This window comes from Nilaparvata lugens, chromosome 11 (genome assembly GCF_014356525.2).
Source record: "Nilaparvata lugens isolate BPH chromosome 11, ASM1435652v1, whole genome shotgun sequence".
Taxonomy (NCBI): Eukaryota; Metazoa; Arthropoda; class Insecta; order Hemiptera; family Delphacidae; genus Nilaparvata; species Nilaparvata lugens.
This window is the reverse complement of record NC_052514.1, coordinates 40,746,526-40,772,168: the sequence shown is the minus strand read 5'-3', so window position 1 is coordinate 40,772,168 and position 25,643 is coordinate 40,746,526. Positions and strand designations below refer to the sequence as shown.

The 25,643-nt window shown below is 32.3% G+C and overlaps 1 protein-coding gene and 1 pseudogene across 1 annotated transcript; both read left to right on the top strand.

Moving 5' to 3' along the window:
* LOC120353701 lies at window positions 1-24,086 on the top strand. Its single transcript, XM_039438443.1, has 6 exons — window positions 1-273; window positions 997-1,171; window positions 10,960-11,143; window positions 15,841-15,913; window positions 21,463-21,551; window positions 22,574-24,086. The coding sequence occupies exons 1-5, from the start codon at window positions 221-223 to the stop codon at window positions 21,500-21,502; spliced, it is 525 nt and encodes a 174-aa protein (XP_039294377.1). The 5' UTR covers window positions 1-220; the 3' UTR covers window positions 21,503-21,551; window positions 22,574-24,086.
* LOC120353751 lies at window positions 400-518 on the top strand (annotated as a pseudogene).
* Window positions 24,087-25,643: the final 1,557 nt, after the last annotated feature.

The following is a 25,643-nucleotide window of genomic DNA, read 5'->3' as shown; positions in this document are numbered from 1 at the left end:
TTAATCAAAATATTGCAGTGAAGCCGGTCATGATCCTAGTGAAGAAAAAATTCTGAGAGACCACAATTACTGGCCTGTAGAGGTGCTGAAGGCTCTAGCGTTGAAACAAAAACCGGAACGCTTCAATGAACAATTGCCTTCCCCAAACTTTCCACAAACGGAAAAAGACAATCAGAGAGTCCTTGCCAAAGTTATTCCAGGCCAAAATAGATGGAGATTTATGATTGGGACACCCTGGGAGATATATAGAAGTGAACCTGAGAAGTTTCTGAGGTACAAGCAACATAATTCACAAAATTTTCTTCTTTTATTTTCTATATGTCCATCTTCCTATCTTGTTTCCTGAGTAATCCACATTTTGTATTATATCTATCATAATTTTAGTTTCAAAATAAAAAATAGCTCACCTGGCGTGGGAGTTACCGTGATAGAGAAGGCGGTTTCCCTAGGACAAGGCCTTGTGACTTGGTTGACCCCTGCGAATGCCCCTAATGTGCGCATCTCGGGCGCAGAATAATTAATTTATAGTTTCTTCATGTACAGTGCCATTTTGTTTTGTATCACTATGGGTCTTGATAGACTCAGTGGAAATTATTATATTGTATAAATAAATTATTACTATTATATTGTAAATGCACAATTAACAATTAATAATTAACAATTAACAATTAACATTTAACAACTAATAATTAACAATTCACAATTACCAATTAACAATTAACAATTAATAATTAACAATCAACAATTAACGATTAACAATTAACAATAATTAACAATTAACAGTTTACAGTTTACAATTTACAATACTTCTATGAAAAAACAAAGTTATTCTTTTCCTTAACAATTTATTTTGCTGATCCTCTGCCTACCTTCACTACCTTTTATAGAGGATAGCTGATGCTGGTGTAATATTAACTGTTCATTCTTGTCTTAAATAAGCAATTGCAATTTCATTTGTCATGATCAATAAACTGGTCTAATTGTTCTCCATGTTAGATGCATTTTAGACGAGTGGAACCCAAAGGACTACTTCCAATTCAGCACGGATGCTGTTCTATTTGTGATGGATGAAACTGAGGAGAAAATACATAATTTTCTTGACGAGGAGACAATCCTCGACTATTTCAAGCTGACTAAGACAGAAGTGTGGGTCTGTGTCAATGAAAATCAGGTACATTTCACCTCCATCATTACAAAATATTAAAATGGAAACCACTTTTTTTTCTTTTTGATTTTTATAGCACCTAGTTAAAGTCTAATAAGCTATATTCTATTTTGACTTAAATTTATTAGAATATTGTTTGTGGATGTAAAACCCATTGTTTAAGCCTTCTATATTGGTCAAGGATCAAATTGAAAGGATCAAAAGCTCTTAACAGGCAGTTCAGTGCTGCCAACCCCAACTCAATTAGGCTTCATTCATCGAATTCAAAGTCAAATTTCAAACAGTGTGAACGCTCATAAAAAGTTGAAAAACGTCAAAGGAAGGAAAATGTATATAAATATCATTGGAAATTTCTTTTTCTTTCCAACCATAACCTTATGATTGGATATCGACTGAGGCTCACTTACGTGACTCAGGTCGAGAAGAGACTCGACTCTAGTCGAGAGCATGTGTTTTCAAATGGTGACGTCTCAGAGACTAGAATCCACTGGTCTGAGTGTCACTATTTGGGAACACATGCTCTCGACTCGAGTCGAGTCTCTTCTCGACCTGAGTCGCGTAAGTGTGAGTTGAGCCTTACAGTTTTCTATAAATATAGATATATCTAGATAAGTAAGGTCGATATATGAAAATTCTACTGGTTATTTTTTTGTTGAAAATTTTATGTAGAATCTATGGTTCTAATCTTCAGCTGTTACACCTTTCATGGAAAACTCTGTATTAAGTATAAAGATGATATAATGATCCAAAACTTAAAACTCTTCAGTCACTAGCTGTAACCAGGAAGTTAGCATCATCAGCAAAGAGTACTGATATTGCTGTGGGTACACGGTGAGTATAGAATGTAAATTTGTATATAAATTACATTCTATACTCAATGTGGGTGCATTGGATGGAACATCTTTAATGTAAATCATGAAATTTCAACCAAAAAACAAAGTTTGACAAAGATAAATCATTATTATGCTTCAATTCTATAGTGAAGTTATAATGGCAGTGTAGGGAAAAAAGTGATCCATGATCTAGTGGATAGAGTGCTTGCGTAGCAGCATAGAGATCCCGGGTTCAAACCCCACTGAGAGCCGAAAGTTTCTAACCAGATCACTCCCGTGTTATCAGATGGGCACGTTAAACTGTCGGTCCCGGCTGAAGTATGACAGTCGTAAGGCCCTTTGACGGCTTAAATTATATATTCAGGCAGTGGGACCTTCCCGCAAGGGACTCCCCACCAACAAAAGCCATACGAATTTACTATTTACTAGTGTAGGGAGATAGGAGGAGAGGGTTGCCAGATCTGATCCTTGCCACCCAAACAGCTGATACGGTATATCTGATGAATGTAACTGTTCATTATTGTTGAGAATAGTTAATCATATTTTATTTCTCAAGAAAATATATTTTTTAAAGATGTAATAATACATTTTCATGATTGAGATAAAATTTTTTGTCAATTAGTTGAATTTCTACATTGTTGATAAACGATGTGGCAACATCGCAATGCGTGAAAGAGATAGCGCCATCTGCTTTGTTGAACGATAGACAAGGATAGCAACACCATTGCAAATCACACACTGTCATTAAGGCGAATCAGCATGGAAAAAATTGTGATTCTAGCCCTATAGATAGCAGCACTGTTGAGGTCAAATTACTTCATGTGATTACTTACTTATTTTTAGTCCAATATGGAAGACAAAAACTGTTTTGCAATCAGCTTAAAGTTTTAAAACTCGCTACCATATGCTTAATTTTTTTCCGATTTGAATAAGTTTTTACAATTGAAAACTTTTATAATAAGTAAAAATTTAACTAATGCAGGTGGTCATTTTTAAGGCAAATTTTTTTCAAGAATTTAAAATTTAATTTCAAACAAATTGGTTGAACGGTTCTGTCGGAAGTGCGTTTTTAATTCCAATGCATTGTTGAATTGGATTGTATTGTTCACGCGGTCAGAACAGTAGCACTGCCTAAGCCTAATGCACTGATTGAGCGCCTTCTCACTCATTCTCTCTCTCTTTCTATCTCACTAGTTCCAGAGCTTTCTTTCTTTGGAGCTGTAGTCAGTGACCATATCGTGGTTATTGTTGTGGGAGTGAGTGATTGACAAAGTTTGCAATTCACTTAATACATTTTTTTCAATCTGAATAAGTTTTTACAATTGAAAACTGTTATAATAAGTAAAAATTTAACTAATGCAGGTGGTCATTTTTAAGGCAAATTTTTTTCAAGAATTTAAAATTTAATTTCAAACAAATCACTAGTTGTCACCACCTACCCATTTCATACCCGCTCATCGGTTGTCTATCAGGATGTTCAAATGTTTGAATGGTTGAATATTTGAATGTTTAAATGTTTAAATGTTTAAATGTTTGAATGTTTAAATGTTAAATGTTTAAATGTTTAAATGTTTAAATGTTTAATGTTTGAATGTTTAAATTTTTTAATGTTTTAATGTTTAAATGTTTGAATGTTCAAATGTTTAAATGTTTAAATGTTTAAATGTTTAAATGTTTAAATGTTAAATGTTTAAATGTTTAAATGTTTAATGTTTAAATGTTTAATGTTTAAATGTTTAAATGTTTAAATGTTTAAATGTTTAAATGTTTAAATGTTTAAATGTTTAATGTTTAAATGTTTAAATGTTCAAATGTTTAAATGTTAAATGTTTAAATGTTTAAATGTTTAAATGTTTAAATGGTTAAATGTTTAAATTTTTAAATGTTTATATGTTGCCCATTTATGGCAAAACGTGGTAATAGATTTTCATGAAATTTGATAGTTCCTTTGGTATGTTCTTTTTTTAATTGCGCGTCGACGTATATACAAGGTTTTTGAAAATTTAGCATTTTAAGGATAATATAAAAGGAAAAAGGAGCCTCCTCCATACATCAATATTAGAGTAAAAATCAGACTATGGAATTATTTATCATAAATCAGCTGACAATTGATTACACAGATGTGTGGAGAAGCTAGTCTATTGCTGTATTTCCATAAGGTCTATAGTTTCAATCAGGTACTTGTGGATGAGAATACTGCGTGAGGTCTACTGTTCACAGAACTACTAGTAATATTACTCATCATGGGTTTGTGAATCTATAGAACTTTATGAATACTTTATATATTATGGAATAAGTCAGAATCAAAATTCAAGACAGACAGCTGAAATCACGTGTTGACACATTAATCACAAAACACACATGAATTGGTTTGGTAATGTCACCACACATTTTTTCTTACACAATTTCAATGTTACCCTGTTTCAATATCCGTTCTTACTTGGTAATAGCTTTCTATTAATAGTAGGTATTGGTTATATCCTCAATGATGTATGTCGTTGAATCATGTTATAGCTTTCATTCAATAACTGCAAATATACAGGTTAATCAAGTTGGAATTCATATAAATTACATTCTATACTCAATGTGGGTGCATTGGATGGAACATCTTTAATGTAAATCATGAAATTTCAACCAAAAAACAAAGTTTGACAAAGATAAATCATTATTATGCTTCAATTCTATAGTGAAGTTATAATGGCAGTGTAGGGAAAAAAAGTGATCCATGATCTAGTGGATAGAGTGCTTGCGTAGCAGCATAGAGATCCCGGGTTCAAACCCCACTGAGAGCCGAAAGTTTCTAACCAGATCACTCCCGTGTTATCAGATGGGCACGTTAAACTGTCGGTCCCGGCTGAAGTATGACAGTCGTAAGGCCCTTTGACGGCTTAAATTATATATTCAGGCAGTGGGACCTTCCCGCAAGGGACTCCCCACCAACAAAAGCCATACGAATTTACTATTTACTAGTGTAGGGAGATAGGAGGAGAGGGTTGCCAGATCTGATCCTTGCCACCCAAACAGCTGATACGGTATATCTGATGAATGTAACTGTTCATTATTGTTGAGAATAGTTAATCATATTTTATTTCTCAAGAAAATATATTTTTTAAAGATGTAATAATACATTTTCATGATTGAGATAAAATTTTTTGTCAATTAGTTGAATTTCTACATTGTTGATAAACGATGTGGCAACATCGCAATGCGTGAAAGAGATAGCGCCATCTGCTTTGTTGAACGATAGACAAGGATAGCAACACCATTGCAAATCACACACTGTCATTAAGGCGAATCAGCATGGAAAAAATTGTGATTCTAGCCCTATAGATAGCAGCACTGTTGAGGTCAAATTACTTCATGTGATTACTTACTTATTTTTAGTCCAATATGGAAGACAAAAACTGTTTTGCAATCAGCTTAAAGTTTTAAAACTCGCTACCATATGCTTAATTTTTTTCCGATTTGAATAAGTTTTTACAATTATTGATAATTTTTATATTAAGAAAAAAATTAAGTAATGCAGGTAGTCATTTTAAAGGAAAATTTTTTTCAAGAATTAAAAAGTTAATTTCAAACAAATTGGTTGAACGGTTCTGTCGGAAGTGCGTTTTTAATTCCAATGCATTGTTGAATTGGATTGTATTGTTCACGCGGTCAGAACAGTAGCACTGCCTAAGCCTAATGCACTGATTGAGCGCCTTCTCACTCATTCTCTCTCTCTTTCTATCTCACTAGTTCCAGAGCTTTCTTTCTTTGGAGCTGTAGTCAGTGACCATATCGTGGTTATTGTTGTGGGAGTGAGTGATTGACAAAGTTTGCAATTCACTTAATACATTTTTTTCAATCTGAATAAGTTTTTACAATTGAAAACTTTTATAATAAGTAAAAATTTAACTAATGCAGGTGGTCATTTTTAAGGCAAATTTTTTTCAAGAATTTAAAATTTAATTTCAAACAAATCACTAGTTGTCACAACCTACCCATTTCATACCCGCTCATCGGTTGTCTATCAGGATGTTCAAATGTTTGAATGGTTGAATATTTGAATGTTTAAATGTTTAAATGTTTAAATGTTTGAATGTTTAAATGTTTAAATGTTTAAATGTTTAAATGTTTAAATGTTTTAATGTTTGAATGTTTAAATTTTTTAATGTTTTAATGTTTAAATGTTTGAATGTTCAAATGTTTAAATGTTTAAATGTTTAAATGTTTAAATGTTTAAATGTTTAAATGTTTAAATGTTTAAATGTTTAAATGTTTAAATGTTTAAATGTTTAAATGTTTAAATGTTTAAATGTTTAAATGTTTAAATTTTTAAATGTTTAAATGTTTAATGTTTAAATGTTTAAATGTTCAAATGTTAAAATGTTAAATGTTTAAATGTTTAAATGTTTAAATGTTTAAATGGTTAAATGTTTAAATTTTTAAATGTTTATATGTTGCCCATTTATGGCAAAACGTGGTAATAGATTTTCATGAAATTTGATAGTTCCTTTGGTATGTTCTTTTTTAATTGCGCGTCGACGTATATACAAGGTTTTTGAAAATTTAGCATTTTAAGGATAATATAAAAGGAGAAAGGAGCCTCCTCCATACATCAATATTAGAGTAAAAATCAGACTATGGAATTATTTATCATAAATCAGCTGACAATTGATTACACAGATGTGTGGAGAAGCTAGTCTATTGCTGTATTTCCATAAGGTCTATAGTTTCAATCAGGTACTTGTGGATGAGAATACTGCGGGAGGTATACTGTTCACAGAACTACTAATAATATTACTCATCATGGGTTTGTGAATCTATAGAACTTTATGAATACTTTATATATTATGGAATAAGTCAGAATCAAAATTCAAGACAGACAGCTGAAAACACGTGTTGACACATTAATCACAAAGCACACATCAACTGGTTTGGTAATGTCACCACACATTTTTTCTTACACAATTTCAATGTTACCCTGTTTTAATACCCACTCTTACTTAGTAATAGCTTTCTATTAATAGTAGGTATTGGTTATATCCTCAATGATGTATGTCGTTGAATCATGTTATAGCTTTCATTCAATAACTGCAAATATACAGGTTAATCAAGTTGGAATTCATATAAATTTGATTTGTATACAATGATGGAATAGTTTATGATAAGAAACGTTGTACATACTGCTGATATTTTCAAATATTTTTTGTATATAATTTATTTCAATAGAATAGTGAAGTAAGAGTGATATTGTCAGTTCCACATAATTTATTTGAGTCATATTGGTTTAGTTTATTCATTCAGAAAAATTATGTGGAACTGACAAAATCGCTTCCATTTCACCTTGATAAATGGAGAAATTCCACAATATCTCTGTTTAAATGTAAACAGTAGAGTTTAAAAATATTATCTTGATTAAATTTTAATTCCAACTATTTTGAGTTTTTTCATATACCTTTAGGTCTATAAGGTGTGTGGTCAACGATTTTAATCCATTTTCTCAATTTTTAATGTTATTACAACTTTTCATTTTATAAGAACTGATAGTTCTGTGAACAGTAGACCTCGCGCACTTAAAAAGTACAGCCTCCATCAGAGTGAATTATGTCCTGTACTGACGTGTCGGCAAGATATCGGTGTGTAAACAACTAATGGCTGTTTCAAATGTTGTATCGACAATAATTATTTATATTAATTATAATTGTCATTATTTGAATGCTAATAATTTGTTGTAAACAACTATGCTACTACAGTATCATCAAAAGCTTACCGAGTTTAAAGCAGAAAAAAGTCGGGAGAAAATACTATGCTGCTTCAAGTTATCAATTGCATGCAATTAATAGTCCACACAACAGCTGTGTTTTCAATAAGTTACATTGAGATATAGAATTGCATGCGATTTACAATCCACTCGACAGCTGATTTATGATGAATAATTCTATAGTCTGATTTTTACTCCAATATTGGCGTATGAAAGAGGCTCCTTTTTCCTTTTATTTTATCCTTGAAATGCAAAATTTCCGAAAACCTTGTATATACGTCAACGCGCAATTAAAAAAGGAACATGCCTGTCACATTTCATGAGAATCTATTACCGCATTTCCCCTTGAATGCGCAACATATAAACATTTCAACATTTGAACATCAAGAGAAATGCCAAACCGTCGACTTGAATCTTAGACCTTACTTCACTCGGTCAACTAAGAAGGACGAACAAAAAACCAATAGATGTGATAATCAATAGATATGGTGGTAGCCGCCTTCTTTCTCCTGGCTGAAAGAACCAACTTCTTCTTTCCCTTCACTATGTAATGGGAAGGTGGTGATATCTAACACTACCCCACACCTGACACCATTGTAATGGGAGGAGGTATCTATAACACTCACCCTAAACCTGACATGATTGTAACAGGAAGAGGAATTAATAACTGCTATTGAAATCTCTACTCAACTATTAACCTGTTTAAACTTTTTGAATCCATGGTTGGGAGCTTTGGATGGATTCATTCATGCAAATGCCAAGATCTTCACTATTGTTTAAAAACACCTGTTTTAGCCAGTAAGTAACTTATCATGAGCCAGGAACGTAAAATAAAAGATTTTGTATAAATGCTACTGACATTAATTTATTAGTTGCATTCAAACAATTCAATAATTATTAATATTTAGATAGGAATTTGATATTTAGACAAGAATTTGCTAACTCACTCTACAATAAATTTAGGGCCTCGGTCAATCTATGTGGTCAATCTATTTGAGCTTAATAGAATAATTTTGGCACTCACCATGGAATTGAGATTAACAAATAGATCGGCACTCACAATCACTCACGTTTACATTTTAACTACTATTTTCCAGACTACATATTTCTAATTTATACAAAATAATAAGGAGATTTTTCATCTAATTATAGGCCGAAGCCTAAATTAGAGACTGAGACTTGTTCTGCAACTACATCTTCTCGCGGTGACAACTCAATTAAAACTGCCGCTCTTCCACTAAAATTTTCCAATTTTCAAAAAACACGTGGAGCACCCGGCCTAATTTCTGGTTAAAACGTTGTGGGGTCGCACGGTTCAAATACATTTCTAAATACGTTTCCATTAATTTCATTACGAAATTCAAGCCAGTACTATGGAAATGCTAGAAGACTGCAATAATATGGATGGATAAGAAGCAAGTTAGCAAATCTTTTTATGGCAACACAAAATTTAGGTGCTTAATTTTTGCATGAATAAACTCTTTAACAATCAATAACAAGGTTCACTAGAGTTCATATTGGAAAAATTTAGTTCAATTTTGATCAGTTCAACAACCTGAAAGAAAGGCACGAAAAAAAACTACAATTCAAACCTTTCAATATTCCCCATATTACAACTATGTATGTCTTGAATCCATTTTATCGGCCAAAAATGCCAGAGAAACATATATAATAAGGAAATATAAATTAGGAAGTGCATCTGGAGATACTATGTCCTAGGACTTGCCACGATCACTGTCAATATGACAACAAGTGAACAAGCTGAAGAACTAAGAAAAGTTGTGACCAGCCTGAGCACTAAGAATAAAGGCTGACTTGTGGGTGGGGTGGTTGGTGAGTGACTTGTGCGTGTGGGGGTGGAAGGTGCCTGAGTGACATGTGGATGGGGTGGAGGGTAGGAGCGCATAAATAATCATAGAGATAAAACTTGAAAATATGATTCCGATGGAACCACTGGTTCGATCTTCAAGCTGAAAAATGATAAAAAAATTTTCTCATTAAATCTTCGAAATGACTACCTGTTTTTCTTGAAAAAATTGTTCCCTTTGAAGTTAAGAAATTTATCTTTGTTTAAACAAAAAATAAAAATAAATCAACATGGTAGCAGTTTGGAGGTATATATTACAAGAATAAATCAGTTTTCAAAACAAGTTTTTATCTAATAGTAAGTGAGTAATAGCATGAAGTATTTTGCATGATTTTAAAGCGCTATGTAGTGGCAATTTTTGAACTAGGGCCTGCGGTGTTTTCCTTAAAACGAGGACCTCACTATTGACTACTCAGGCGACCGATGGGCAAACTAAACCGTCAGGCACACAGTCATGATACACATCTTCTATAGTGAGGTGCACGTTATAATGGCAGTGAAGAAAGATAGGAGTAAAACGTTGCCAAGTCTCTCCATTTTGCCACTGAGTGTACACAGCTGTTACTCAATTCATCCCATTAAATTTAATCTAATAATAATTATCATTTCCTTAATAAAATGATCAATCAATGTCAAATTAATCAAGAAAATATATTTTTTCATGATTTGATTCAAAAATTTGCTTTCATAACTGAGATCAGATTTTTGTATGAAGTTAAATGGCGGCTAATTTAAAAACCTGTGATACACCAATCTGAATTTCAAAACGACAGAAATTAAGCTATTTGGTAGGTATTCTAATCCAATTTCTTTCAAAAATTATAGAAAAATAGAAATCATTTTTAAAATAAGTAATTTCATTGGAAATAGTTCTGAAATAACCTTTCAATTATTATTTATACCGTTATGAGTATGTCTAACCTAAGCGTGTAGCCTAGGCTAACTGAAGAATGGATAAAGTCTTGGATGGTTAGTTATCAACTTTTAAAATGTCATTTCAGGTATTTTAATTTGTGTTTCTCATACGGTAATGTCTAAAAACTATTTCATTGTTTTAAAAATACATTTTTAATCACTTATACGACTTGTGTACCAAAGTATTTTGACAGAATGAAGAAAAAAAATGGCGGCTGAGAATTTGTTAGTCTACTTTTGTACAGTCACTGTCAAAATTAAAAATAAAATATTCTGGCAAACTGACAACATTGAAAAGCTGGAGAGAGATAGTGCTATCTGTTTTGTTGTATGATAGCAAAGGACAGCAACAGTATTGACAATGGTACACTGCCATTATAACATGGACCTCACCATAGTATTTTCTCTATGGTTCTGCTGTACTTTATTGCAGGAGACATTTCTGAGAGTGGTGACAGAACTGGTGGGGATTGTTCCAATGCAGCTGATAGAGCATTATGATTCGGTCCAAGTTGAATCTGTTGAGATAACTGGTGAATATGGAGAGAAGAGCAACACTGCAAAAATAACAGAAACAAAAATTATTGATGCAAACACACTGCAGACGGTGAGATACGGTGAGTAATAGAATAGGGAAAAGATATTCAAGATTAGATTATGTTTTGCCTCTGATAATAGTTGACCGAACGCAGTGAGGTCTATGTTTTAACTCGGATTTTCTTTTGTCTGTCAGTATGTATGTAACGCATTTACGGCCAAATGTGTTGATAGAATTCTATGAGATTTGGCAGGAAGTCTGTGCAAAGGCTAAAAATAAACTTTCTACTGGTGATATTTTTCGGAGTTTTTTGATTTGTATATCATCAAGCTATCAAAATAAAAAAGTTTTCTCAGGAAAAGTTTTTTCTGATCATTACTTTTGAGATATGAGTGCCTAAAGTTTAAATTTTTGGGACAGAAAATTTTAAATTCGGTAAGAGATAAATACATGAGATTTAGAGGATTGATTCTTTATGGTACCTATTTGTTGATCTAGTAAAACAGAAATTTTCTAAAAATATCAATTTTTGATAAAGTGATCCAATTTACTAAAAATGACCAAAAAGAACTTTCTGTTAAGTTTCCAATGCTATCAAATTTATCCAAATTAGGTTTGATAGTTTTTCACCCATCACCCAAGGAAAGTCATCGGTTCCAATAATTATACTAACATCTTGATAAATCACGAATGGATTTAATGCCTATGAATAAGAAATCCAGTTCAGAGCAAACCAAATCATAATTTTCATAAAACTTGGGCAATTTACAACAAAAATTTACTGAACAGAACCATTTGATACATAAGCAGAAGATTCTTACAAGCTAAAATACTTATCTATTCATATTGAGCTCATTTATTTGGCTACAGGCTTTCAAAATTGCACCAAACATTCAACACAAATTGAGAAAATAATAAAATTATTCAAATCTCAATTAAAACATTTTAAACTTCACTTATATAGAAAAATTTTAAGAGGACTAAAAAAAATTCTACCCTAGCCAGCAGCCAACTTTTCTTGAGAGGGAGCAACATTCCAAGTGCCACACCTAGACACGTCATCATTGCCAACCTCCAAAATTATAAGTTTACAATTATTACAATTTACATTTATTATTCTCAATAAAACTTTATTTTTAAGCTGTTTTGAATTTATTTAACCTTCATGTAGTTTAGAATTATTTGTTAACTCAGAAATAGAACTCTTTTACAGTAGGTTATTCAACATTAAAATAGCTGATAAATTCCCGGTAAAATGTTAAGTCCGCATATCAATTACACCAATATTTACTATCAAGCTTTATTGATATTTTGAATATCGAATTAAAGATTGAATTTTTTTATTGAGAAAAAAATGTAATATTACAAGTTATTTTGGTCATTTTTGGTAAATTGAATAACTTTATTAAAAATTGATATTTTCAGAAAATTTTTGTTTAAATAGATCAACAATCCTTACCGAATTTGAAATGTTCTGTCCCGAAAATTTAAACTTTAGGCACTCATATGTCAAAAAGTAATGATTGGAAAAAAATGTTTTCCTGGGAAAAATTTTTTATTTTGATAGCTTGATGATATACAAATCGAAAAACTTTGAAAAAATATCACCAATAGAAAGTTTATTTTTAGCCTTTGCACAGCCTTAACTGCACGTTCATGTATTCACAAGGTTTTTTTTTTTATTTTATGGATAATATGAAAGGAGAAGGAATTTCCTCCATACTCTGATATCACTATATTTATCATCTACTCAGAAGATAGAAATAATCAGACTATAGAATTATCCATAATCAATCAGCTGACAAGTGGATTATTCATTGCATGCATTACACAGATGTCTGGAGAAGCCGGTAAACAGGTGACACCAGATACTTGTGGATGAGATACTGCGTGAGGTTTACTGTTCACAGAACTACTAGTATATTATTCGTACCTATAGTGAGTGAGGCCCACGCTATAACAACATTATTTGGTTTACATTGTTGTTGCTACATTGGTGATTTGACAAAGCAGATAGCTCTATCCTTTCCTAGCTCTGCATCATTGCCAGATGGTTTTTCAACTATGTAAAGATTTAATTAATCAACGGAATATTCAATCTCGATTTTGAAAATTTATCATTATTTAATAATTCAAAAATACATTTTCTTGAAGAATAGAATATCGTTGATATTTTAAACAAGAATGAACAGTTAATATTACATCAGATTGATATACCAGTATCAGCTCCTCTATAGAAGACATGACAGAGCAGAATCTCCACTGCCATTACAACGTGGACCTCACTGTAAAATTCATCAGGTGTGATAGGAAAACTCCGATACCAGACTTGAGCCAGTACCGTACCTCATGTAGGAAGTCCTGCTTGAGCCAAACAGGTCACTCGATATTATTCATTCAATTTAAAAGCAATTCATGATTTTTCTTTTATTTTGCCCTAAATATTTTTGTGAACTGTGGGATATTGTGTTTGTTTAGTTTGTAGTTTACTTTTGAATTTGTGAGGTGATTGAGTATTTTATAATAAAAAGTAACTTGAATTGTCCTACGCAAATTTACAATAAATTATTATTTCATCTAAATAGTAATAAATTAATGATCTAAAAAACTATTCTAGGTAAATTGTAAATTGAGACTGTGCAGAGGCTAAAAAAAATTTCTACTGGTGATAATTTTCAAAGCTTTTTTATTGTTATACTGTTAAGCTATCAAAATGAAAAAGTTTTCTCAGGAAAACATTTTTTCCAATAATTAATTTTTGAGATAGGCTATGAGGGCCTAAAGTTGAAATTTTTGGGACAGATCGTTTCAAATTCGATAAGAGATAAAACCATGAAATTTTGAGGTTAAATTCTTCATGGTATTGTTGATTCGATAAAACAAAAAGTTTATAAAAATTTTAATTTTTGAGAAAGCTATTCAATTTAACATAAAATAACTCAAAAGTTATTTTTGGTGATTTTTAGTAAATTGAATAATTTCCTTAACATATTGATATTTTTAGGCAATTTTTGTTTTATTTCATCAACAATATCATGAAAAATTTCATGAATCAATTACCAAATTTCTTACCAAATTTGGAATGATCTGTCCCTTTAGGTGCACATATCTCAAAAAGTTAAATTAGAAAAAAAATTCTTAGAGAACTTTTTCATTTTGATAGCTTATTGAACGAGCGTTAGCAAGTTCTTACTTCTGACTTATTGAAGGTCAAAGTAGTTCGTCCTTCTGTTTGTATGTTCTACAATAACTTTAGAAAGAATTAATTCATGAGCTTCAAATTTTGAACACGTACTCTTCGAACCTTTTCTCAGGTCAAATTTGTGGACAACAAAAATTGACTCACTCCTTCCTCATTTTTCAGAATATAAAAAAATTGAAAGTGCATAAGAAAAAAATTTTATGTTTTATCATTTAGTCTGCTGAAGAATGAATTGCATGCAATTATTACTACAGGTTTCCCATTAATTCATTCATAACAACAGCTGAGGCTATTGTGAGCTTTCACACGCGCTGACACATGCTGACTTCAGCTGGTTATAATACAACATAATTTAAAACTTTTGCATCAACAAAATGAGTCGTGTTGATATAATATAATGTGAGGGTTTCACCATTTATTTTCGTCATAATTCAAGTATTTTGAAATTGATCATTAACAAGCAGTTCGTAATGGAAAGAAACATCGAAGAGTATTTATTTTCTCTTGGAGCTCAGTATCGAAATCATGCACCTTATCACATGACCACCATTAAAAAAAATCAGGTGTGGCGCTCTCACACAACTTTCCTCGCCGTTATGGAAATTGATCACCTGTCGCTAGTGTTCACGCGCATCTCAAGTCTACTATTCAAAGATCTGTCCCATCTGGTGACAAGACAATAACGCTGGAGATTCACGAAGTCTGCTATCTCTTCATAGTGAATGATCTCATAGAATGAACAGTTTGCTATTGAATAATCACATTTTCTCGAATTCCGAGCTTATTTTCAATTTTAGGTGAAAATGTTACAAGACATCAATTGTAAAGATTTTCATGCTCAATCTTTTCCACTTGAAATTTTTTGTTTAAATTGTATCTGAAGCCTGATAATTGGGAATCCAAAATCAAACTTTGCATTGAGTGGGCGGAGCTCCTGAAATTTTTATCCACTTTTTTGGAATCAGGGGACCTTGAAACGTATAGAAATTTAAAAATGTACCTTAATTTTTTTCGGAAATCAATACTTTCCTTACCTATGGTAATAGGGCAAGGGAAGTAAAAAATGAATTTTGATTCATATGAGGGCCAAAGATGTTGAAGCGACAGAGTTGTATTTGAAGAGTAATTTTTCATTTCAAATAGGATCCCCAATGAAACCTACTATATAAAATTATTCTTGTAAGAGAGATATTTAGCTGTTTTCATAATTTCCATCAACTCTGTATAATTAAAAGTTGCGGGTTTCAAAGATTACAAAACAACAGTTCTTGAGCGAGTTCTCTAACCCAGGGGGTCATTAATAGTATTTATACAAATCGAAAAAAATGAAAAATATTACCAGTAGAAAGTTTTTTCAGCCTTTTCACAGCCTTAATGATGGACAACATTATTCTAGGTACACACGGTAATTAATTTTGTTTATTGGGTACCTACTTTATCTAAAATTGTAATTGATGATCTACAAAATGATTCTAGGTGAATTATAATAAATGATACATAGATACATAACAATATTTCTAGATAAGTTACGTTAGTCAATTTGATGACAGTAAAACTATTATATTTATTCACAGATGGAGTGGTCAAACTGTGGCAGAAGAAACCGCCTCAACCGCAACCCTCATTCAAGAAATGGGCGAAGAGACAGTAAGGAATAATTGGATTCATATATTTTTTCCTTCCATGAATCAGAACAAACATCGGGACACTGAGCTTTGCTCGTTATTTATTTATAAACTATTTATAAACAGAACACAATTCTTTAAAATGATTGGGGAAGGACGAACAGGCACAGCCCAAAACTGTTTCTTTCCCGAATTTTGATTTATAGTACACTATAAAAGATAGCCTTGAAAGATACACTGATTGAAGCTTGTCCATATTCAATTAGAGAATGCTACAACTTATTTCCTAATTAATTTTCCACTGAAGTCAACAATTCAATAAAACCAAGTTGATGAGACTACTATATTCAGCTGTTTATCGTGATTAGGTCAATAAATTATTAGTATCATACCGACTCAGATTACATTACTTTTTATTAGCTACTAGCCGTCAGGCTCGCTTCGCTCGCCATATCCGTCTAGCCAGGGGGCTCCGCCCCCTGGACCCCTCGACTGGATCGTCCAAGAATGAGATCAGCAGGCTCGCTTCGCTCGCCTGCATTTTTCATTTGAGCATTTTTATCATATGTTAGAAAAATCCAGTCGGGGGTCCAGACTAAACGTCTGGCTAAACGGATATGGCGAGCGAAGCGAGCCTGACGGCTAGTAATATAATATTCCCAGGATTGAAGTAGCAGTGCCCAATCAATCTTTCCGCGATAAATGCATTTAAATCTTCAACTTGGTGCCAACCTAACAAAGTCAACTCAACTTAATGTCAACCTGACGAAATTATTAATTTAGTTGCCAGTTAACAACTGTTTCGAAGAGGTACTCTATCTAGATTATAGTTCTATAGTAACATATGATATGGAAATTTCAATTATAATTAAGAGATTGGGAGAAGAAGAATATACATGCTAAAAGACGAACTTTAAACCCTTAAAAACAACCCTTAGAGTTAAAATATTGCCAAAAGATTTCTTAGTGCGCCTCTAAAGGGCCAACTGAACATACCTACCAAATTTGAACGTTTTTGGTCCGGTAGATTTTTAGTTAGTTATGCGAGTGAGTGAGTGAGTGAGTGCCATTTCGCTTTTATATATATAGACTAATCTGTGACTGGTTGAGATTCTTCTCACCTTGAATATTTTAGTTTCGAGCCATTTATTAGTTGAAGATAATATATATCGTTCAGAAATACTAGTTGTACTCTCAGTCGGGGGTTACAGCGGGAATGAGATTACTCATTATAGATTTAAACTTTGAAGACAGTGCTCTATCCGGGCGTTTTGCTGGATAAATGTGAAAATCTGGCAACACGCCCTGGTCTCCGCGGCTTTGTTGGGCTTGTCTTGGGCCATGACAAGAAATGCGCAACGTGCGTGGATGGAGTGATTTCAGTATTGAGTTTTTTTTAAATTGCCGTGACCTCAGGGCTGGGAAAACTAGATGTAGTTTAATATTATTTAATTGACGTGTCATACACTGTTAGAGCTATGCTCATATATACATCCAGTTTCACATGACAAAATAATAATAATAATAAATAGTCCACAAAGTAGGTTATGTTCCATACACTTGAATTCAGGTTCAATTTTCAGTCCAAACATTTGAAAACAAAAAAGTTCTAATTTAGATTATTTACAAACCAAATTGAATAACACTCACTCATCACTTAAAATTGTCAAATAATGATTAACTTTGAAAATAATGATATACTCTAGTTTGGAATGGTTATTATGTCATGTTAACAAATCAGATTATTTTGATCAAGTCGATTAAAATTTCTAGATAATATTTCTCGCTGATTGATTACACAGCTGAAAATAATTCTGTTTCTCTCCCACACACGCATCTTCTGTTTCGACATACGACGAAATTATCATCTGTTTTTCCAAATATGAATTATTATCCTTCCCATGTCCTTCAGCGAGTTTTCCCAGGGATGAGACCTAGAGTGCATTCGAATTTTTATATAATAAACCTACTATGTTCCAAATTTCGTGAAAATCGTTTGAGCCGTTTTCGAGATCCGTTGGACATAAATAACCAGATATATAAATATATACTTTATATATAATTGCTCACTTAATATAATAGGATAATAAATGGCTTGAAATATCCAAGTTTACATAAGCAGTAATAGTAGTTTATAGGCCTACAACAGTCTTATAATAAGGGTCTTTAAAGCACGAGTTAGATGTAGAGTTGAGACACAAGTGAGCGAGATTATAGCGAGCGAACGCGTGTCTTTGAAGGCTAAAAATAAACTTTCTACTGGTGATATTTTTCGGAGTTTTTCGATTAATTTGTATATCATCAAGCTATCAAAATAAAAAAGTTTTCTCAGGAAAACATTATTTTCCGATCATTACTTTTTGAGATATGAGCGCTTAAAGTTTAAATTTTCAGGACAGAACATTTTAAATTCGGTAAGAGGTAAATCCATGAGACTTAGAGGATTGATTCTTCATGGTATTGTTGATCTAGTAAAACAAAAATTTTCTGGAAATATCAATTTTTGATAAAGTTATCCAATTTACTGAAAATGACCAAAAATAACTTTTTGATGAGTTTGCCATGCTACCAATTTCTCCTAAATAGGTTGGATAGCATTTCACACCAATTAACCTACAGGAAGTTATCGGCTCTTGATAAACTATGAATGGATCTATCGCCTATGAATGAGAAATCCAGTTTTCAGAGCAAACCAACTTATAATCTTCAGAAGAATTTTGGCAATATACAACACAACTCCATAAAACAATACCTTACACACTTAAGCATCTAACATCATTACAGGCTAAATACTTATCCATTTATATAGTTGAAAAACAATGGCTATAGGCTTGTAGACACACCAAACAATTTTATACAAAATTAGAACACCATAAAACTGTTCAAAACTCAATTTAAAACATTAAAAATTCACTTAAACAGAAAAATATTCAGAGAACACAAAACCAGAACACATAGCCAGCCACCATTTTTTAGAGAGAGCCTAACAAGTACAGAGTAAAGTCCCACCTCAAAACCAGTGTCGATGTCATGAACACGTCACCGATATTAAATTCCAAAAAATTATAATTTACAAGTTTAGAATTTACATTTTACATTTGTTCTCAATAAAACTTTATTTCGAAACTGTTATTTTAAATTTATATATCCTCTATATTTATAATGATCTATTCATCTGTTAATTCTGTTACTCAGTTTTGGTGATACCATGGAATGTGCAACACAATTATCTACGACAAATTCTCAGTTAAAAAGTTGTCTGCATATCGATTACTCTGATATTTACTATCAAGTTTTATAGATCTCGAATTGAAGATTCGATTTTAATCGAGAAAAAATGTAATATTACAAGTTATTTAGGTCATTTTTGGTAAATTGAATGACTTTATCAAAAATTGATTTTAATAGATCAACAATCCCATGAGAAATCAATCCTCTAAATCTCATGGATTTATCTCTTACCGAATTTGAAATGTTCTGTCTCAAAATTTTAAACCTTAGGCGCTCATATCTCAAAAAGTAATGATCGGAAAAAATTGTTTTCCTGATAAATCTTTCCTATTTTGATATCTTGATGATATTATAGCCTACAAATCGAAAAACTCCTAAAAATATCACCAAAAGAACGTTTATTTTTAGCTTTTGCACAGCTTTAAAGAGAAGCTACACTAGACTTAAACAAGGCAGGCCACGAATACGATGGGAAGATGAGATGAGGGATGATTTGATAAGGATGGGTTATAGATGATGGAGAGGATTTATAATGGATAGAAATGCTTGGAGGAATGTCGTGGAGGAGGCCAAAGCCCACAATGTGCTGTAGAGCTATAAAAAGAAAACACACAAGAAAGGACAGTATATTAAAACCTTCTAGTTGTGATCCTGGGTCCCGGGGACTACAAGCCCACAATGGGTTGTAGAGCTATAGAAAGAAAACACAAAAAAGGACAGTATATTAAAACTATCTAGTTGTAACCCTGGGTCCCGGGGACCCAGGAAATTTTAATTTTTGTTATAATTCTGCTGCCATTCGCGTTACTGTCTAATTGCGACCAAATGTAAATGACTGTCAGTAGACACTTGAAATTTTATTATCTACCATAGTTTTTGAGATATCCGCTTTTGAAGGTGTGACATTTTAGCGAAAACTCCTTTATATGCAGCAAAAAATCTGGTGTGGCGCACTCACACAACTTTCCTTGCCGTTATGAAAATTTATCACCTGACGTTAGTATTCATGCGCATCTCAAGTCTACTATTCAAAGATCCAAGCCAGCTGGTGACAGGACAATAATGTTGGAGACACACAAAGTCTTCTATCTCTTCATAGTGAATGATTTAATAGAATCAACAGTTGCCAATAGTTTGCAATTGAAATAATAACATTTTCTCGAGTTTCGAACTTATTTTAAATTTTAGGTGATAATGTTACTGAACATTAATTGTAGAGATTTCCATGCTCAATCTATTTCACTTGGTTTTTTTTTTGTTCAAATTGTATCTAAAGCCTGATAATTGGGAAACTAAAATCGAAATTTGAATAGATGGGGCGGAGCTCCTGGAATTTTTACAGACATGGGACTCATGGCAGTTGATAGAGCTTATCAATGACTATTTCAGGTATAAATTTTATCAAAATCGTTGAAGCCGTTTTCGAGAAAATCGCGAAAAACCCTGTTTTTGTCAACATTTTCGCCAATTTAGCCGCCATCTTGAATTGCATTAGACCGAAATTGTTCGTGTTGAATCCTCATAGCATATAAGGACCTTAAGTTCCTAACTTCAAGTCATTCCGTTAATTGGGAGATGAGATATCATGTACACAGACGCACATACACACACACACACACACACACACACACACACACACACACACACACACACACACACACACACACACACACACACACACACACACACACATGAAATTTGACTTCAAGAATTAATTATTTCTCTGTTACCCTTCCATCAATCTTAATAAATAAGGTATCCTTGAAATACTGATAAGATTTGCTAACTTTTTGTCTTTTGAAAAGTTTCTGTAAAGTTAACCGCTTTCGTGAAATTTACCATCAAAAATTCAAAATGGCCGCCATTTTGAAAATTTACATAAATTTTTTTTATTTTATTTTTCAAAGTTGAGTCTTCATAGCATAAATATTCATGCCAAATTTCGGATCAATACAACATTTCGTTCTTGAGATAAAAACTCCTTCAATTTCCTTGAATTTTACTTCAATTTGAAGTGAAAAAACAAAATGGCAGCTATGAGGATAACCACTGAGTTTTGGACACTTCAAATTCGAAATTTGTAGTCTTCTATCATCCAGGAACAATACCCTGAAATGTTCGACACTACTTCTGAAACACTCTGTATAAGGGCGAGAAGAGCAAGAAATAGTAGATTTTGAAATCCACTAATGTGAATTTATTGTGAAATTTATTGTGTTATTTGAATTTATTGTGAAATTCACTCACCTATCTTATTTTTTTATATTGAACATTCTCAACTATATGATTCTATGTTACTATTGCTCTAATTATAAATATGATTCATTAATCACTTTTCAGGATAAGAAAAATTGTACCTGGAAAAAACTCTGGGAAGTGAGGATGAAGATATCAAGTTTTGGAACCGGTTCAGGATTCGGATTTCTATGGTGAGTATCATTCTTGATAATTATAGTGAGGTCCACGTTATTACGTCAGTGGGGAAAGATATGGAGAACTGCGTTGCTGATTATCTGCCTTGTCACTGCCTCCTATAAAAGCAGATAGCTGATACCATCTATCCATCCATTTTATTGATAATCACAAATCATTATTACAATAATAATATGATTGGGAGAAGACAACAGGCATGGCCCAAAACTTTCTCCAAAGTTTTGATGAATAAAAGTTTCGAAAGAAGAATGAGGTTATGATTTTACTTTAAAAAGTCCAACTTTCACTTCAAAACTAATGACTAAACTAAAAATTTTAAATTTTGATATTGGAAAACTAAATAAAAACAAAAAAAATCCACTCAAATCTCTACTAATTGGAAATTTTTGAGTAATATTGCAAAATTTCGAGCCAGAAGAAAAACAAATTTACTATTAGAATATTCCATGCCAGTATATCTGATGTAATATTTACTGTTTATTCTTGTTTGAAATAATAAATTATAGCCTAATTTATTCGACAGGACAAATATTATTAATGATTCTATCAACTTTCATAATTGAGATTGAATATTTTTTAATTAGGTAATTGTAATTCGTCTTCATTGTTGAAAAACTATCTGGTAACGTTGCGAAGCTAGAAGAGGATAGTGCTATCAGCTTTGTTGAATGATAGGCAAGGATATAGTGAGGTCCATGTTATAATGGCAGTGGATAAAGATAGGAGAATAGCGATGCCGATTCCCTGCATTGATTAATTATATTTCTACACTGTCAAAAACATAATTGGCATCGATGTGGACCTAGAAAAGGATAGTACCACCGGCTTTGTCGAATGATAGACAAGGATAGCAAAACCAAAGTTGATCAAATACGGTCATTATAACGTGGACCTTACTATAGCAACAATAACAATGTTAATCAAATACAGCCATAATAATGTGGACTTCACTATAGCTGTTTAATATTTTCAAAATCCCCTCCATAGTGTTTGTAAATAATGTTTTTTGTTTTTTCAGATTATCGAACGGACCAGCATCTTCAAGATTCTAGTAGAATAGTAATAATTTAGTTTTAATTTAAAATAGTTAATGAATGGTGTGTGATTACATGTATTTCCATGCAAATATTTCAAAAATTTCGTTGGATGATAAAATTTATTGAAGAAGGATGATAATATTGATAATTGACAGACACAATGGAAATACTCTTTGCTACTTCGTCAAAACTCCATTAAAGTCATAGAGAAGCAAATAATATGCTCAGTTTGATTTGCCAATTACTAGAAATTCTGTGGGCCTCACGCAGTTATAAACCACAGATTTCTCTAATACGGTGTATACCGTCACAATAAATTCGGTTCTGTCGTGTCGGCGAGATATCGGTATGAGAACAGCCAATTGCTAATTGGGTTGGCGTATCGATATACTAATATGAAATCTTTGATAACTGTCGTAGTCAGCCCCAGTTGAAAGCAGAGAAAGTTCGAGAGAAAATACGTCTATGCTTCTTTCAATACAGTACTCCATGTATGTTCCGCATATTGACGGCCAAACGCGGCTGATTTTGGAATTTGACAGGAATGCTCCTTTATGAATTGCGCGTCAATATTATATTATTCTAAATAATTCATTCTAAAGATAATATAAAAGGAAAAAGGATTTCCTTAATACTCCAGCAGAAAATCAGACTAGAGAATTATTCATAATAATTGATCAGCTATCGATTGGATTTTTAATGATTAATAATCCAATCGACAGCTGATTAATTATGAATAATTCTCTAGCCTGATTTTTCCACTGGAGTATTGGGTAAGAAAATCCCTTTTCATTTTATATTATCTCCAGGATGAAATATTTGAAAAAACTTTAGATAATATAATATTGACGCGCAATTCATAGAGGAGCATTCCTGTCAAATTCCAAAATCAGCCGCGTTTGGCCGTCAATATGCGGAACATACATGAAGTATTGAAAGAAGCATAGACGTATTTTCTCTCGAACTTTCTCTGCTTTCAACTGGGGCTGACTACGACAGTTATCAAAGATTTCATATTAGTATATCGATACGCCAACCCAATTAGCAATTGGCTGTTCTCATACCGATATCTCGCCAAATTCCAAAATGGGCCGCGTTCGACCGTCAATATGTGGAACATACATAAATGAATAGAAATACAAAACCGTCGACTTGAATCTCACTTTGCTCGGTCGATCATTTCTACAAAATATGCGAGAGATACACATAAATATTCTACATGTAATTTGTAAAATTTTATTCACCATTTATAAACTACTATTCAATATCTAGTTTTATAATCAATTAATTCACATTAGTTGAACTTCGCACGTTATTTTGAGTTATATTGCACGTTACTACACATTACAGCCCACATAATAGAATGTGGAACCTATTAGGCCTGTTATCTCACATTAGCCTATGTTATATAGCCTAATATCAATTTATTCGCACACTATGTTTTATTCACTATTATGTTGTTTTGTGTTGAATAAAACTTTTTTCTGCACTGCATGTGAGAGTTTATTCAGTTGATCCGAGTCTAGCTGATTGGATAATTAGGAGAGGGGAGAGGAACTAAAACACCAATGTTAATCAAATACTGCAATTTTCAACAAAGGACCTCATTATATTCATATGAGGTTTACATTGTTGTGGGCCTATGAATGATTTTGAAATTCAAGCTGAGCCTCTTTGTAGAAATATTAATAAATTACGGTACTAGACTAGTAGTTCTGTGAACAGTAGACCTCACGTAGTTTTCTCATCCACATATATCTGGTGTCGCCTGTTCACCAGCTTATCCAGACATCTGTGTAATACATGCAATGAATAATCCACTTGTCAGCTGATTAAATAATTTTATAGTCTGATTAATCCTATCTTCAGAGTAGATACAGTATATATAGTGACATCGGAGTATGTTATTATTTGATTCTAATAATCTGCTATTATTTGATAATTTAAACTACCGTATCGTATATTCTAATTTTTTTAGAACTCATATGATACTTTATCCACTTGGGAAAGTTACTCAACAAAGATTGAAGGTTTAGATAGGTAAGGGGTTGGGTTTTTGCTTTTAAATGACAATCTGTTCCACAGGACTTTCTAAAAGCAACAGAAACTTGATAAACTAGAAACATGAAGTACTGAATTTGCCTATCCAGGCTGATTCTTGATCATCTGAGATGGGAATGTTGACAAAGTGAATGACCCGGTTGCACAAAAGCCGGTTAAATTTCAACCGTGATCAATTTTAAGAGAGCCAATCAGCGAAGGCTTCTTTATGGCTTCTCTGATTGGTTTTCTTGGAGTTAATCACGATTAAAATCTAACCGGCTTTTGTTGACGAGATTTTTTCAAAGATTGAATCGATAACAACATTGATATCTCCCATAATGAAGATTTAAAAAAAAAATAGACAAATTCAATAATTGAGAAATCAGATGAAAACTTAGTGCCTGTTGCACAAAAAGCAGTTAAATTTTAATCCTGATTAATTTCCCGAGAACCAATTAGAGAAGCCGTTTGCTTATCAAAAATACCTCAAATTGTTTCACGTGAAATTAATCATGGTCAAAATTTAACCAACTTTTGTGCAACCGGGCCTTAGATGATTGAGAAAAATAAATAATGAGGTAAGGTAAGTTGAATTTAAGGTCAAATGTGAATAAACAAATTCAAAGCTGAGTAGTATTTTCATCTTATAATTGGTGAAAATTCAAAAGTGCGCATACAGTGCATTTTATAGAAGAAAGCTGATATCAGTATAACTGATGAAAAAATATTAACTGCTCCATTCTTGTTAAAAAAGATCAATATTAAATATTTATTCTTTAAAAACATACATTCTCCAGTGATTAAATTATAAATTTTCATAATTGAGATTAGATATCATGTTGATTTTTAAATTCAATGAATAATTTCTCAAGTTTCAACTTCTTTGAAAAATGATCTGGCAACGTTGTGATGGTGGAAAAAGATAGCGCTATGTGCTTTATCAAATGATAGACAAGAATATTAACATTAAACTATTTTAATCAAAAGCTGCCATTATAACGTGGACTC